Source organism: Vulpes vulpes, unplaced genomic scaffold, assembly GCF_048418805.1.
Source record: "Vulpes vulpes isolate BD-2025 unplaced genomic scaffold, VulVul3 u000000644, whole genome shotgun sequence".
NCBI classification, from domain to species: domain Eukaryota; kingdom Metazoa; phylum Chordata; class Mammalia; order Carnivora; family Canidae; genus Vulpes; species Vulpes vulpes.
Genome location: NW_027325787.1, coordinates 1,776,008 through 1,792,030, shown reverse-complemented (window position 1 = coordinate 1,792,030; position 16,023 = coordinate 1,776,008). Strand labels below are relative to the sequence as shown.

At 49.4% G+C, this 16,023-nt stretch overlaps 1 protein-coding gene across 2 annotated transcripts in view; it reads left to right on the top strand.

Moving 5' to 3' along the window:
• The first annotated feature begins 4,957 nt into the window (after window positions 1-4,957).
• Window positions 4,958-16,023, top strand: part of CCDC88C (coiled-coil domain containing 88C) — a 121,582-nt gene continuing 110,516 nt past the window's right edge. The window contains exons 1-3 of one of the 2 annotated variants that reach the window (XM_072745575.1): window positions 4,958-5,189; window positions 5,922-6,022; window positions 12,675-12,783. In XM_072745575.1, coding sequence (XP_072601676.1) covers window positions 5,130-5,189; window positions 5,922-6,022; window positions 12,675-12,783 — 270 coding nt within the window. In that variant the 5' untranslated portion in view covers window positions 4,958-5,129. The remainder of the gene's footprint in view (window positions 5,190-5,921; window positions 6,023-12,674; window positions 12,784-16,023) is intronic. The other variant, XM_072745573.1, reaches the window with a different exon arrangement.

The following is a 16,023-nucleotide window of genomic DNA, read 5'->3' as shown; positions in this document are numbered from 1 at the left end:
CACCATATATAATGAACTCACACAACTCAAGAGCAATAGAACAAATAATCCAATAAAAAATGGGTAAAGGACCTGAATAGATATTTTTCCAAAGAGGACATAAGAACAGCCAATAGGTATATGAACAGATACTCAATTTCACTAATCATTAGGGAAATGCAAATCAAAACCACAATGACACATTACCTCACACCTGTCAGAATGACCAAACAGATGAAAGACAACAAATGCTGGCAAAGATGTGGAGAAAGGGGAACCCTTGTGCCCTGTTGGTGGGAATGTAAACTGGTGGAGCCACCACAGAAAGCAGGATGGAGGTTCCTCAAAGAAATTAAAAATAGAGCTACCATATGATCCAGTAACTCTACTTCTCTCCTGGGTATTTATCCAAAAATAAAAAATAAAATAACCCCAAAACAGTAGCTCAAAAAAATATCTGCATACCCAGGTTCACAGAAGCATTATCTACAATAGCCTACACATGGAAACAAGCTATGTGGCCATCGACCGATAGATAAATGGATAAAGAATTTGTGGTACACATATACAGTGGAATACCATTCAGTCACAAAAAAGACTTAAATGTGGCCATTTGCAATAGCATGGATGGACTTTGAGGGCATCATGCTAAGTGAAATAAGTCAGAAAAAGACAAAAACCATATGATTTAACTTATTTTCACAAACCAACCCCATACGAACGAGAAAATGTAGTTATCAGAGGCAGGGGCTGAAGTGGAGGGAAAATTGGATGAAGGCAGTCAAAGGTACAAACTTACAATTATTAATTAATACTAAGAAATGTACTATATAGTGATTCTAGTTAACACTGCATATGAAATTATAGCTGTTAACTACTTGTGGTAATCATTTTACAGCTGCATGCCTTTAACACTGCTGCAGTTCAATTTTATCTCAAACTGGAAAAAGAACATTTTAAAAGCCTACTATAAAGTCACAGTAATCAAAACACTGTGGTATTGGCATAAAGGCAGACGTCCAGACCAATGGAATGGAGAGTCCAGAAATAACACTTACATATGCGGTCAAAGGACCTTTAATAAAAATGACAAAATGGTGCCATGACCATTCATGGGGAAAGACTGGTCTTTTCAACAAATGATGTCAGAAAAACTGGATTACCCACATGCAGAAGAATGAAATTGAACCCTTAACTAAGACCACATACAAACATTAACTCAAAATGAATCAAGTTCCTAACACAGTAAAATTTAGAAGAGAGCAGCCCGGCTGGCTCAGCGGTTTAGCGCCCCCCCTCAGCCCAGGGCATGATCCTGGAGACCTGGGATCAAGTCCCATGTCGGGCTCCCTGCATGGAGCCTGCTTCTCCCTCTGCCTGTGTCTCCACCTCTCTGTCTCTCATGAATAAATAAAATCTTAAAAAAAAATTAGAAGAAAACATAGGAGAAAAGCATCACGATATTGGATTCGGCAATGTGTTCTTGGATGTGATGGCAAGGCAACAAAAGAAAAAAATAAGTTGGACTCTGCAAAAAAATTTTTAAAAGTTTATATGTCAAGGGACATTCTCTAGAGTGTAAAAAGGCAACCCATGGAATTATAAGATATTTGCAAATCACCTGTCTGTGTAAGGGATTCATGTTCAGAATATATAGAGGACTCCTTAAATGCAACCACAACCAAAGACATTCAAAAATAGACATTTCTCCAAAGGGGAGATAACAAATGGCAGTAAGGGCAAGAAAAGATGCTCGACATCACAAATCATCATGGAAATGCAAATCAAAACTGTAATGAGATGTCATTCACACCCATTGGGATGGCTACTATCAAAAAACCGGAAAATAAGTGTTGGGGAGGATGTGGCGAAATCAGAACCCTTTGGCTCTGCCGCTGGGACGTAGAATGGTACTGCTGCTGTGGAAAACAGGAGGGAGGCTCCCCTCAAAACTAAAAACAGCATTACCATAGGATCCAGCAATCCCATTTCTGGGCATACATTCAAAAGAACTGAAAGCAGGGTCTCCAAGTGGTAATAACAGCATCATTCACAATAGCTAAAGCAGAGAAGCAATCCAAGGGTCTATCAACTAATAAATGGATAATCAAAATGGGATATGTACATACAATGGAGTAGCATTCAGCTTTAAAATGGAAAGAAATTCTGCAATGTAGTATAACATGGGGGGACCTTGAGGACACCACATTAAGGGAAATAAGCCAGTCGCAAAAAAGGCAAATAGTGTATTATGGTCAAAATCATAAAGTCAGGAAGTAGAATGGGGGTTGCCAGGGACTGGGGGTGGGGAAGGAGAACAGAGAGTGATGGCTTCATAGATATACAGTTTCAGATGTACAAAAAGGAAAAGAGGGATGGGGATGAATGGCAGTGCTGGCTGCACAACAATACGAATGTATCTAATTCTACTAAACTAGACATGCAATGGTTAAGGTGGTTTTACATTAGATCTACTTTGACCAAACAAAAAAGAATTATTTTTAAATCATGAAAGCAATATACTCTCATTCTAACAAAAATAGAATACAGAGACATGTTAACAAATAGCCATTCCTCTCCCCCTGACCTCCAAGTTGTACAAATAATCTCAGGTCCTATCAGGTAACCAAGATATGCCATTAGCTTACATGCCATTAGACAGCATTTTCCAGGAAGGGAAGAGAAAAATCCTTTTAAGAATGAAGAACAAAATTAAAATACTTCTGTCCATGAAGCAAAGTATAAAGCAGAGAAATTACTTTTTATGCAGAAATGAGTGAGAAAAGAAATTAAAGGGTTAGGTCTCAGACAGAGTGAGAGCCGAGGGGCATCGAGGCGAGGATGGAGGGACTCTGCTCAGTGGTTAGGAGGTGCTCCGTGTATGCTCCCTGAAGCTTATGCCCCAACCCAAAGGAGACATATGGGGGAAACAATTTTTGTTAAAGTAGTGATAGAACCCAGCAGAATATCAGGAAGATAGTCATCAATATCTTTATAAACTGTTTTACATGCACCACCTTGACCCTCAAAATTATTGTCATATAGGGGGATATAATAATATAATTCCACTTTTAGGGATTAAGAGGCTCCTAGAAAGTATCTCGTCCAGGTCATCCAGACCTTCAAAGCTTTTTCAACCCTGTAACCTGGGCACCATCTAGTTTACCTGATCCCCTGCTACCTAGGCAATAAGAATGCTGAGCTGGTTCTGAGTGAGGCAGGATCTAGGCAATGAACGATGGATACATCCATGATCATGAACCGGTGCAGACAATGACTGATCCCAACATCAGAAATTCCTGAACTGGCTGTGGCCCAGGGACTACCAACATCCCCAGGGACAAATTCTCTCACCATGATGAGAAATGTCCCACCGCAACTGTCAGAAAGCATTCACTAGTCCCCTTGTTCTCCTCCGAGTGAAATAGTAATGCTTATCGAATAACTTTAGAGATCTCACCTCCTTGTGCCTCAGAAAGAGCTTAGGTCAACGCGAAAAACACTCTGGTCTCACAGACATTCTCTACTTTGCAGAACGAGGATCTTCTACACAAAGATGAACGGATACCAGTTACACCTGTTTTCCAACCCATTTTACAATAAGGGCAATTAGGGAATTAATGCATTCCTGGCGCGTAAGAAAACCACTAAGCTACAAACCTCAGTTCCTCCACACTGTCCCCCCCCCCTCCCCCAGTTACCCTGACTTCCACATTTCTCCTTAGGACTCTTCATCTCCCACCTGGCTCCCAGGGCCACAGTGTCATCTCACAGGGCCAAGACGCGAAACTCGGCTGCAATACCACACTTCACCGACAGATGCCGCAGCCTCAATACCTGACAGCCAACCTTCAAATTACTACCACCACAACTCGCAACCATTCAGTGCCTACTGCATACTTTTTTCTTTTTTTTTAAAGTAGGCTCCACGCTAGGCGTGGAGCTCAACGGGGGGACGGGGTAGGCAGTGGCGGGGCTCGAACTCACGATCTTGACAGCAAGACCTGAGCTGAGATCATGAGTGGGATGCCCACGACTGAGCCACCCAGGCGCCTTGCCTACCGTACCCTAGGCACTTCGGGTCCATCCCGCGCCAGCTGGCTCGTGAGGACCTTCGTTAATTCGCATGAAGTGCTTTGAACAACGAACTGGATCATAGCAGATTATTACCAGCCCAAGGTGAAGTGGCAGAGAGCGACGGGAACGTGGGTCACCGCAGCTGTCTCAGCAGGGTGGTCTGGGCCAGGGCCTGCTTCCCATCCAGGTGGGGCCAGCCACCGTCCTTTCTCCTGTCGCCCTCCACTAAGCTGCTGCTAGGTCCTCCAACCTGGAGTCCGGGATTTGGCTCCCCGACCAAGTGGCAGCAGCAGTGGGGGTTGGGGTCACAGGTGGTGCGGCGGGGCACTGGCCTCCCGGGGAGCTTGCAGAAGGCAGGCAGAGCGGGAGGTGGCGGGGGGGGGGGGGGCGCCAGAGGTCGCGCTCCCACGGTCTGGACTCAACACTAAGTTTCCTCCCTGGGGCCGCCACCCCCACGAGAAGCGCGCGGGCTCCGCTCCTGTCCCGGCGGCGGGCGGCTGGAGCTCCGCGCGGCCGAGGGGCTGCACCTGCCGCGGGGAGGGCGGGGCGGGGAGGGGCCGGGAGGGCCGGGCCGCGGGCCGGGGGCGACTCCCCAGTCTCCGCGCTCCGCCGCCGGGGGAGGCACGCAGGGGCCGGGGTCCGCGCGCTCGGGTCCGCGCTGGGCGTCCGGGCCGCCGCAGGCGCACGCGCGGGGAGGGCCACGTGCTGGGGCCCGCGGGGAGGGCCCGGGAGCCGCGCGGAGCCCCCCCCGCCCCGCGCCCTGCGCCCCGCGCAGCCGCGCCCGAGCGCCCGGCCCCGGCTCCCGCCCCGGCACCGCGAGGCGGCGCGCCTGCCGCCCAGGGCCGCCGAGGGGCGGGGCCGCGCCCGCATTGTTCCTCCCCTAGCGCCGGGCCCTCCCCTTCCCCCAGCCCCGGGCGGGGCGCGGGGCCGCCGAAGCCGCGGAACGTGGGCTCGCGCCCCGCCTTTGTCTCCCGGGTGCGAGCTGCCGCAGCCCCGCGCCCCGCTCGCTGGCGGAGCCGCTTTGTGCCGCGGCGCGGGGGACCGGGCGTGGAGCCGGCGGGCGCAGCCTCAGCATGGACGTGACCGTGTCGGAGCTCATGGAGCTCTTCCTGCAGAGCCCGCTGGTGACCTGGGTGAGTGCGCCCAGCTCCCTGCCCCATTGTTGGTGCACCCGCCGTGGCCGCACCACCTCCCCGCCCGGGGGCCCGGGGAGCCTCCGGGACTCGGGGGACTCAGCGCGCGCTCCCGGCTGCGGTCGGGGTCCGAGCCCCGGGTCCGGAGGCGTTTCCAGCTCGGGAGCCCGCGCGCCCGGTGCGGGACCTCGCCGCGTTGCGGGCCGGGCGGGGCGGGGGCTCCGCGGGTGCACCTGTTGGCGCCGGGGCGCTGGGCTGCGGCCCCCGCGCGGACCGGGTCTGAGTACCCCCACCCCCCGGGGCTTGAGCACTCAAGGAGAGGACTCCCTACCCCAAAATACACTCGTGTAGTGTCCGAACCTCAGGCCAGCAGGTGGGTGGCGGCCGAGCGAGAATGGGTACAGGCGGGGGGCGGCGCAGTCACTTCCAGTAGATTTGAGACGTGAGAAATTTATTGAAAAGTCTCTCTCTCTCTCTCTCTCTCTCTCTTTTTTTTTTTTTTCCGCCTTGGGCCGCTGGAGAAAAGTGGGGAGGAAGTTTTCGTCTTGCTGTCTTGCGTCTGTTGCCTGGCGCAGGATGGGGGGTAGAGGCCCCTGCAAGGGCGGGCGGGCGGGCTTGGGTGACCCCCTGTTCCCGCACCGGCCCTGCCCGCCTTTGCCCTGGAGAGCCCTAAAGACCGTGCCCTCGGGGCTCACTTCCTGCCTTTCTCTCCGCGCCCCGTTTCCCCGGCAGGTGAAAACTTTTGGCTCCTTCGGAAGCGGCAACCAGGACAATCTGACCATGTACATGGATTTAGCGGATGGCATCTTTTTGAACCAAATCATGTTGCAAATGTAAGTTATCTACGGGGAAGAAGGAAAGAGCGATGCTTCGGAAAGTTTAAGGTTGTAGAATGGGAACGTGTTCAAACAGAGAGGGTTCTTTGCAAGTGTGTGTGGGGGGGCCGCCGGCATCTCAAGATTAGGGTGATTTTTTTCCCTTTCCTGTGAATATGAAGAATTCCGGGACAGCAGGTTGGCAGCTTGTTTGGTTAAGGCAATTTGGAATTGAATGACTTGACTGTCCTCCACGTGGTGTAGATAGGACAACCGACTTCATGCTTAGATATTTGAAGTTTGAGCAAGGAAGTTAAAACAAAACAAAATAAAAAAACCCTTTTGCGGGGCAAGGAACTGTAACAGTCTGGTTACAGGAAGTGTTTGGGGTGTACCCAGAGCATCCGTGTGACTATGAAGTTTCACTGTAAGTTGGGATGCCTGTGTTTCTGAGCTTCTTTTCACTTGATCATACGTTTTGTTGCTCTCTGGCAAGTGCAGTTGGCTAAGGCCCTTCCTAAGGCTTAAAGTCACCATGTTAAGAGAGCCTTGGGAGTCCGAATGCTGTGTAGTGTTTGTAATACTGAGCTTAAACGGGTCTTGGTGGAAGTTAAACTCACTAGCGTGTATGTTTGACCACATCCTTTCCTCTAGCTAAATTCTGCAGCGCCTGATTGACAGCCTGCCACATGTAGGTGTTGGCTCCTACCTCTGCTTTCTGTTTTTAACTCAGGCGCAGGGAACATATTGGAACTGAGTGTCAGTATGATTCCCAGGCACTAGAAGCCAAATAAAACGTCCTAATAATACTCTCTGTGGATCAGCCCCTCGGGCTTACCTACTCACTGGCAACTAAGCAAGTTGTACTTGAGCACGAACCCATTAGCTAATGAGGATCAGCTTTGTGGCCCGCAGAGGAGGAGCATTTATTTAGCTTTGGCATATTCAGCAAGTGGTTTAAATAGATCTACCCAAAAAGGTCTGTTTCAAAAATTTCCTGGGAACATTGCTTCTTTTAATAAGTCATTTGGTGCCATGTTGTGGGAGAGACACTTCAGTTTTGTTTTGTTTTTTAAAGGCACAACTCATCTTCTGAATCTTGTGTTTGATGAGATTCTAAAAAGACAAATGTGTTGCCAGATTCGGCAGTACTTGTCTGAGAACATTGATGAAAAATTTTCCTGGGATTGTCTAGTAGCATATTTAAGTCCTGGCAATTTCTCCCCCCTGCCCCATTTTGGTGGACCCCGAAAATGACCGGATTCCATTGGTGCAGTGACCGGTGTGTCCTTACCCAAACCCAAGACTGTTTAATTAAAAGCAGCAGTATACCCAGCCTTTTCATTCAGTTTTTACACCCAGGCGGAGGGGAGAACAAAAGCCCTGGGACTGTTTCTCTTTCTTCCCTGACCTTTGGAATTCCTGAAGCGTTTACCACTTGCTTGTAAATCAGGAAAGCCTGATGGACCATTCCTTTGAGAAATGCCAGCTCATCACTTGTTCACACTTGGCCCTGGCTAAATTCAGTGTGAAGGGCTTCTCCACTTCCCTTGTAAGTTTTACATGTTCTCTCCTCTCTGATATGCCAAGATAATCATCCCAGAGGTGGGAACTGAGAAGTTTGCAGCTCGTAAAGCCTCAAGCCATGCTTCTGGTGCCTTCTGGCCTGGGTCAGGAACAGAGGAAGGGACAGTGGGGAAGCCATGTGGGTGGAGAAAATGAAGGAGTGAGGGGCACAAGCAGCACACAGTTTACTGATTGGGTGATCGGAATAACCCCGTTCCAGGTGATAGGCTAGAAATCAGAACATTGTTTGCTCCTGGAGGTGGGTAGGGATCGTCTGGAAAGGAGGCACAGGTGAACTTCTTGGGTGGGGGTGGGGGTGATAATATTCTGTATACTGACTGGAGTACATTTAATTTTTCAGGACTCCAAAAGCTATAACAAGATATATGCATTTCACGCTATGTAGAGCTCTAGGTCTGTGTCATACTGGCCAAGTGATACTGGGCACAACACTCAACAATTTAGTTTCCTCATCTGTGAAATAGGAAGTGCCTCCCTTAAGAGATGGTTTTGAGGATTAAATGGGATGATGTGTTGGCAATTAGCATGGTGGTTTGCCACTTAATAGGTACTAGTGTCAATTGCAAATACACTATCTTAAGCCAGAAAGGACTTGAGGCGTCCCGTAAGAATTTTTCCAGTCTTCCTTTCTCCCACATTCTTAATCTCCTGGCTTAGTGCATGGTTCTTAGCCTCGGCCCTCTCTCAATGAGAACCAGAGCATACCTGGACTCTGGGACCTGAGTTCAAGCCCCCATCTAACTACATGTAAACTTCTGTGTTCCTTTCCGCCAAATGGAGAAATGTCGGGCTAGCTAGCAGGTCAGTAATAAGGCTGTATTCTGGTTTATCTCTTATGCCAGTAGCTCTGTGTGCTATTGGCCTATTTTGATAAATTCTCTCCAAGTTGGTAGGACCTGGGAAAATTGTAAAGAGCACTACGCTGCGTAGGTATGGCAAGCGGCTTGCTGGAACTCAGATAAGAGGCCTGTTACCTAACACTTCAGAGCCATATGGAGGCCGGCAGAGGTCACGTGGCTGCACCTGGGCATTGTCTCTGGCAACCGAAGAAGGCTGCCATAGTAGTCTCTTGGCCCTGGCCTCCCGGTGACATCAGTGCCTGGAAGCAGGAAAGCCCTGTGGGCTCAGCTTTCAGGGGAGGCCCAGGTCCAGGAGAATTTCCCCAGTGAGAGGCATTGAATGGTGTGGACCATGGTGCATGGGGGAACCTGCTGAATAGTTCCTCTGTAAATGCAGTCTTTCTGGGTGATCTGCTGGTGCCCAAGGGAGAACACGATTGCTCATTCACTTTGGACATGTTTCTTACTGTCTTGTAGAAAAAGTATTTAAGTGCTTGGACTCTGAAAGCATCAAGTGGTCAAGTTCACATTCTCCGTTCTGCCCCCTTGGGCAAATTACTTAAACTCTCTAAGCCTCAACTTCCAGGTCTGTAATAAGAGGATAGTATTTTATACACTTGGGAGGATTAAATAAGATCATGCCTGTAGAAAATGCCCAACAAACATCCATCATTCTTGGAGTGGGGGCGGGGGTGTTTGTGTGTGAGTGTGCATGCCCACGTGCCTGAACCTGTACTTTTGAGAACGGACACCTTCTGACTTGAGGCAGTGGCTGTTGAGTGCAGTTGGGAACTTGGGATTGGGCCTGAGAGCTTGTGCCTTTGCAAGGCCTGTAGTAAGTCTCGCCGTATTTGCTTTCTTCAGACTTTACCCCTGGTACTCATTGCAAAATTCAAGATAATATATTATTTATGGGTTGGAAATATCCTTTGGTCAAACTGGAGAGTTTCCTAAGTTTGTTTCTTTTTTTAAGAAAAAAATTTTTAAGCCATCTCTACACCCAACATGGGAGTCGAACTCACAACCCTAAGATCAAGAGTTGCACACTCCACCAACCAAGCCAGCCAGGCATTCTGAGTTTTCTGTTTCTAAAAAGCATTTGTAGTAATGCTTTTAATTCCCCGCCATCGCCCCCCCCGCCCCCCCCCCCCCGCCCCCCCGCCAGTGTGTTGGAAGAGGAGTTCTAGTCCTGTTCTGCATATATAAAAGCTGAGGGCAAGTGCTTGTTAGTTGAATGAGTTTGTGTTGGCGGGAAAGTGTTGGAGCAAAAAATATTTTTGTGAACTTATGTTATTTCCTCTTTTGACTACAGAGTATGATACTTGTGGGGGTTTTGAGTTCTTAAAAACTGTACCAAAAATTTACGTTGGTTGTAGAAAAATAGGGAAAGAAAAGTGAGCCAGATAAAATTGTCCATGATTTTACCACGTGGAAGTAGCAATGCTATTATTCTAGTGTCTTCTGGATGTCATCTATAGTATATAGATAGAAACTCCTTAAGGGATTTTTTATGGTTGTGGGCTCATGCTGTTGTCTTTTAGCATCCTTATTTATTAACCCGTGATACATTGTGGACATCCCTATATCAACACATCATTTCTTGATTGATTTTTATTTTTATTTTTATTTTATTTTTTAAATTTTTTAAATTTTTTTATTTATTTATGATAGAGAGAGAGGCAGAGACACAGGCGGAGGGAGAAGCAGGCTCCATGCTCTGGGAGCCTGATATGGGATTCGATCCCGGGTCTCCAGGATCGCGCCCTGGGCCAAAGGCAGGCACCAAACCGCTGCGCCACCCAGGGATCCCCTCTTGATTGATTTTTAAATTTTGGAAGTCTCTGACTCTGAACTCTCCTGAGTTGGACGAGCTGTCTGAAGCTTGTACCCAGTGTCTCTCTCCTGTCCTCTGACACCTCCATAGGGGACTCTTGGACTTTTGTATTCTACGGCTATTATGCAAAAAAGATCCTTGTTGTAATGATGGCTTTTGGGGATATGCAGTTGTGCAGTGGTGATAGGATGTCCTCTTCCTGGGACATAGGACCAAGTATGGTCCATGTTTGCTAGTGCAGATCTGGCCCTCTAAAATGACAGCCTAGGGCTGGAAGGATCCTGTAGTCATTTTGCAGCTGAGCACCCTGGGGCCCAGAGAACCTTGGCCAGTCCTGTGTCTTCTGACCCTTTTTTTTTTTTTTTTTTTTTTGAGCACAGAAGGGTGGGGGTTACTCCTTGCTGGGACAGTGATGATGAGCCCTCCTTAACCGCAGTTGACTTTTGTTTCTAGTTGTTTCTCCATAACCTCTACCCTGAGAGCCTTAGTTAAAGGATGGAACACTAATGATGGTGATAATTAGTCTAATTACTCATACGGTAAATGTCAAGGCTCTTGTGGAGTGCTGTTTCAGTGAGCTGAACCTGGAGAACAAAAGCAGAGCTGGTCGGAGGCTTCCGCGCTCTGTCCTCTGAGAGCCTTGCGGGTCCCCATCCGGGCGGGTCCCCATCTGGGCCTGTGTGGTGCCTTTGCACACTCAGTGAATGCGCACCATGCGTTCCCCCCACCCTCCCGCCTGTGGGCCGGGCCCTCTGACTTCAAGCTGGGACGACAGACACAAAACAGAAAACTCTCTGCGTGTTCTCTGAGTTCTGTTTTAAGAAGTATTTGAGTCGCTTAATGAAGTTGCTTCTCCTCGCTTGAGGTATCTGAAGAGAGGAGAAGTGAGCCTTGAAGATAAATTATTTGTAATGTTAAGTGTATTTTTGTGACTAAAAGTGCCCTTGTGGTTGAAAGGCTGAATGCTGCCTCTATTCCTAAATTAATTTTCACTGAACTGTTAACCTTTGTTTTCTCAGTAATGAATGGCTCCAAGAGACACATAACGTGCAAATGGCTTGGCCAGACTCCATTACTGTGTGGGGACAATAAGAAACGTTGTCACATGACGGTTGAAAAGAGATTCCCTGGTTGCCCCAAGGTACCCATGTGATTATTTTAGGGGATCCAGGCTAATTGAATAAAATCTGTGGCTATTACTGCCCCGAATTGGTAAAGGGCTTTGCATACACGCAGTGTACAGGGCAGGGACTCCTGCTGTATATGTCAAACAGTTAATGGTCAAATTCTAAACAGTTCCTATTAAAAAAAAAAAAAAAAGATTGTAGTTTCAGTGATGTCTGAAATGATTTCTACTTGTGGGTTTTAAAAACATTTTTGTTTGTCGATGTTGTGTTAATTATTGGTTTTGGAATGAGCCGTGTGGCATTGAGGTCAATTTCCTTAACTCCCCAAACCTCTGTGCTCCCATCCCCTTGTGAGGCAGATCCCTGAGGAAGAGGCTGACTCTCTGCCCCCCTTGCCACCTAGAGACCCCACAGCTAAAAACCCTGAAAAGGGCCCTCATTTGAATTAGTGACATGGGAGGGAGGGCTTTGTTATGAAAAGCGTGGGGTGGTACACGGGGAGGTGAAGCCAAATCTGGTCCACTGGGTCTATTCTCTTCCCAGAAGAATCATTTAGAGAAGTGTCCCGGGAGGTAGGTGAGTGGAAATACAAATCACTTGATTCAGATTTCTAGTTTCATCACAACCAGACCTGACTTTTGCCTGAGATTAGAAAATAAAGGACGCCGTGGGGGTTTCCCACATGAATTATGTAGATCTCTGCTCTTAGCCTTTCTCGGAGGGTGCCTGGTACACCATGTCACATCACAGACTCCTGCTGTTGGTTTTTCAGGGTAGAATTGTGTCCCCGACATGTCAGTCACAGGCAGCATCAGCCCTGGACCAATCTGATCCCAGGAATGGGGACCCCAGTGAGATGGAACGTGAATGATTTTAATTTATTATGTCAGGAAATGTACCATATTTTTCCTCTCATTATTTTATATGTTTTTGTTGGTTCAGCTTTTAATGTTTTTAATCTTCAAACAACTTGTTTTGGTCTTTATTCGGTAGAATTTTTGGGGTCTGCATCGACAGCTGGTAGTGGTTTATGGGTGCTGTTAGCAGGAACGGAAATAACTTTGACTCAAGGCTGTGCTGGGTTGGTGCGGGGGCGGGAGCAGGGAGGTGATGGGGCCTCCCCTAAGGTCCACAGCTTGGCAATGGGGTAATACGGATTTGACTCGAGAGGAGCCAGTAGTGTCGGAGGCTGGGGGTGGCCTGGAGCTCACCCTCAGCTGGGAACTCGGGTGGGTGGCAAAATGCTGGGATGTGCAGTTTCCATTCTCCTCTTTCTTTTCTAGAGACCCCAGGCCAACAAATCAGCGCATCAACAAACATGTAAACAACGACGTGAACCTCCGCATTCAGAACTTGACCATCTTGGTGAGAAATATCAAGACCTACTACCAGGTAAGGGCTGGGAACTCTGTTCCCCTGAGGTTCTGTTCTGCATCTGGTGGTATCGTCCCTGAACGGTTTCCCCGCAGGAAGCCGAGAGGAAACAGTGTTCATGGTTAGGCATGTGCTTGCTCAGGCTTGGTGTATTTTCACTTGCATCCTTTTTTCTTTGCGCTGTGGAAAGGGTCAGATGTTGGATCATTTTGTTCAGGGAAATGTCCTTTGCGCTGCGTGCAAAGCATCGTGCCTGGTATGGTGGGGACCCCAGGGACTGTTCTTGATTCACAGCCGCCACCCCAAGAGTGCTCTGGAACGGGGATCGGGCTCTACCTGGGGCACCCTGACTGGGTGTCACCCACAGTTGAGTGAGTCTTTGTTGAGGAGCAACTGAAAGGATGGAGAGAGAAAAGGTACCATAGAACGGTTGTATTCAAGCCCCCAGCTTGTGGATAGGAGCACTGGGGTTTACGGTGTGTCCTCTTGTCAGGTGCTCCCTCTGTCTCACCAGCAGACAGGTGATGGGCTGGGCAAGGGGGCCTGATGGGGAACGGCTGCTAAAATCCCCATACCAGCCTTCGGAAGGTCAGCAAGGTGGGAAGGTTGATGTTAATGGGAAATGGATTTAAACTGTGTTATCTCAGAGCTCTGGGCTGTTTTTGTTTGTTTGTTTAACATTTTTAAAGATTTTATTTAACAGAGCACACAAGCAGGGGGAGCGGGAGAGGGAGAAGCAAGCTACCCACTGAGCAGGGAGCCCGATGTGGGGCTTGGTCCTAGGACCCTCGGATCATGACCTGAGCTGAAGGCAGATGCATCACTGAATGAGCCACCCGGGTTCTCCAAAGAGCCCTTAGCAGCAAACCTTTTCTCCCCCTGTACATTTTTTCTTGAGACCCCTGGTGAATCTCTAGTGACTCTGATTGACTTGAGGGTTAGGGGGGCCCCGTGTTCTCTGCTCAGCACCTCCTCTCCCACTGGGGCATCTCTGTAGGTTCCCAGGACCTCAGGGAACACAGTTTGAGAACCGCTGCCCAAGAACAAACCTTTTCCAGAATTCATGCTGGGGCTTCACTGATTCCTTGGGCAGACTGCCTCTGGGACCTGTTGCTGGCATCTGCTTCCTGGAGTGTACCTTGGTCTCGGTGCTGGGGTTTAGGGATCCTCTTCATGGAGGTGAGGTCCCTGTCAGCATGAGGAGGAGCCCTCGGGCTGCCGTGGCTTGCTCTCTGTCCTCATGCAGTGGTTGCAGGTTCTGAGGTCAGCCGAGATGACGTGCTGCATGCTGGGCCAGCTCCTGTTGGGTGCTGTGGTTGCTGCAGGAGCCCTTCCTCTGACTCTGTACGAATTAGCAGATGGAGGGGGTGGGAGTGGACAGTGGGGTGCGTGAGGGAGGCTTGCTGTGCTGGGACGCTTCCCTGCACGGTCAGTTTTTCAAGCCACCTGTGCTCACTGCGTGGACCATCAGTGGCCCAGCACCATGGCCTTTCTGAGCAGTCCCTGGGAAGCTTAGATCTAGCCCCATCCTCTTATCCACACATCCCCAGAGAGATGTCAACCATGCTGAGGAGCAGGTGCCTAGGCTAGCTGGCTCTGTGGGGCTGAGTGGGTTTGTTTTGCTGTCCGAGGGGCGCCACACTCAGGTTTGGGCATGCTGTGGACAAGCAGGGAATACTCAGCAAGGGTTTCCGTGGGGATGGCCACAGGCAGGGGAAGCTGAGCAAGGGTTGTGGGGCTGCCAGTGAACTTGGTTCTGGCCATCTGGGGGGCTGGGCCCGTGGTTCAGCATGCACTTAGGGCTTGAGCCCTATCCACAGGCACTGTGGTGAGCAGGTACTTTTGATGCTGTGTGCTAAGTGCCTGGGGAAGTACATGGTGCAGGTTGCTCGAGAGATGCCTGACCCAGGCTACAGAGGAGTGGGGAAGGCTTCTTGGAGGGGAGGGGGCACTGAGCGGAGTCTTGGTAGGTGATGGAATTTCCATGTTTTGAGGGTCGTGAGAAGGAGAGAAGGGGAAGGGGTGTAGAGGTAGACAGAGACGTGGAGGCACAAGACCGGCCTGTTCTCGTTCTATCAAGGTCTGAGTTGTGCAGTTGCTCAGGTAAAGGTCTGTTTCACCATGTTTCAGGTGAATCCAAACTTGAGAGGAGATGAACGGGAAAGATACAGAAATTCAGAGCAGGCTTGAGAGGCTGGCCAGAGCCAGTGGAGAGAGCTTGACAGGTGTGTCTTGGGCCCCAGGTGTGCTGGGGAGGTGGTAACCTCTCCCTGGTGACAGCGATGAAACTCCCAGGTGGAAGGAGCTCTCTGCGAGCAGCACAGAGCAGCCAGGCTCTTGCTGCAAGCTGTTGGCCACGCAGAGGCTGTCCTCTGGCCCAAGAAGTCACACCCTAGGGGCGAGCAGCAGCTCCTGACAGTCCAGACCTGGGCTGGCCCAAGGAACTTGACATCGTGTCAGTGTGGAAGCAGATTGCCACTCTGTGTAGAATTCCAGAAGATGAGACGTGGGGGTAGGAAAAGAGGAACAGGTCTGTTCTCAGGGCCCAGAAAGACCCACAGGGAGAGAGGAGGACCCCGCATCCTTGTGCTGCTGTTGCACTGTTAACCCTGAGGGCAGGGCTGCTGTGTGTTGAAGCCCAAGCCTGGAGCAGGTGTGGCTGCAGGCACCAGCTAGAGGCTTCAGAGCCGGCTGTGTTCTCAGGCGCCCCTGCTCCCTGGAGAGAGCTAGCGGGCCTCTTCCTCTCTGGGCTGACATGGGTTACGTGTGGGTAGCTCTGAATATTTTTGTTTTCTTTCCAATTTATTGTAAAACAGATGGGAGTCCTGGTCTTATAAGTAATGTATGCTCTTTCTGAATAGCTAGGAAAATAAGTAGCAAGAAGAAAAGAACCACCCACAATCCCACCATCTGAAGACAATCCCTATTAATATTTTTACTGTTTCCTTCCAGTTTTTGCATGAATAGTTTTTGTTTCTTACTGTTGTGGTCATGCCGTATATACAATTGCATATCCTGCCTTTCTCCCTTCTACCTGACTTTAAAGCGTAAACATAATTGGTTATGATTATGAAAGGTCACTCAATAAAGTTTTCTGAGAGGAGTCCTGCCCAAGTCCTCCTGTGAACGTAGCCCTCCAGGCTATGAGGGCTCAGGATGAAGCAAGACACATGTCATTCTTTCTATGACGGTGGTGTTCTGGAAGGGCGAGAGCTTGCTCCCGAGTGAGCGGGACTCTTGCTTACCTGTGATATGTTG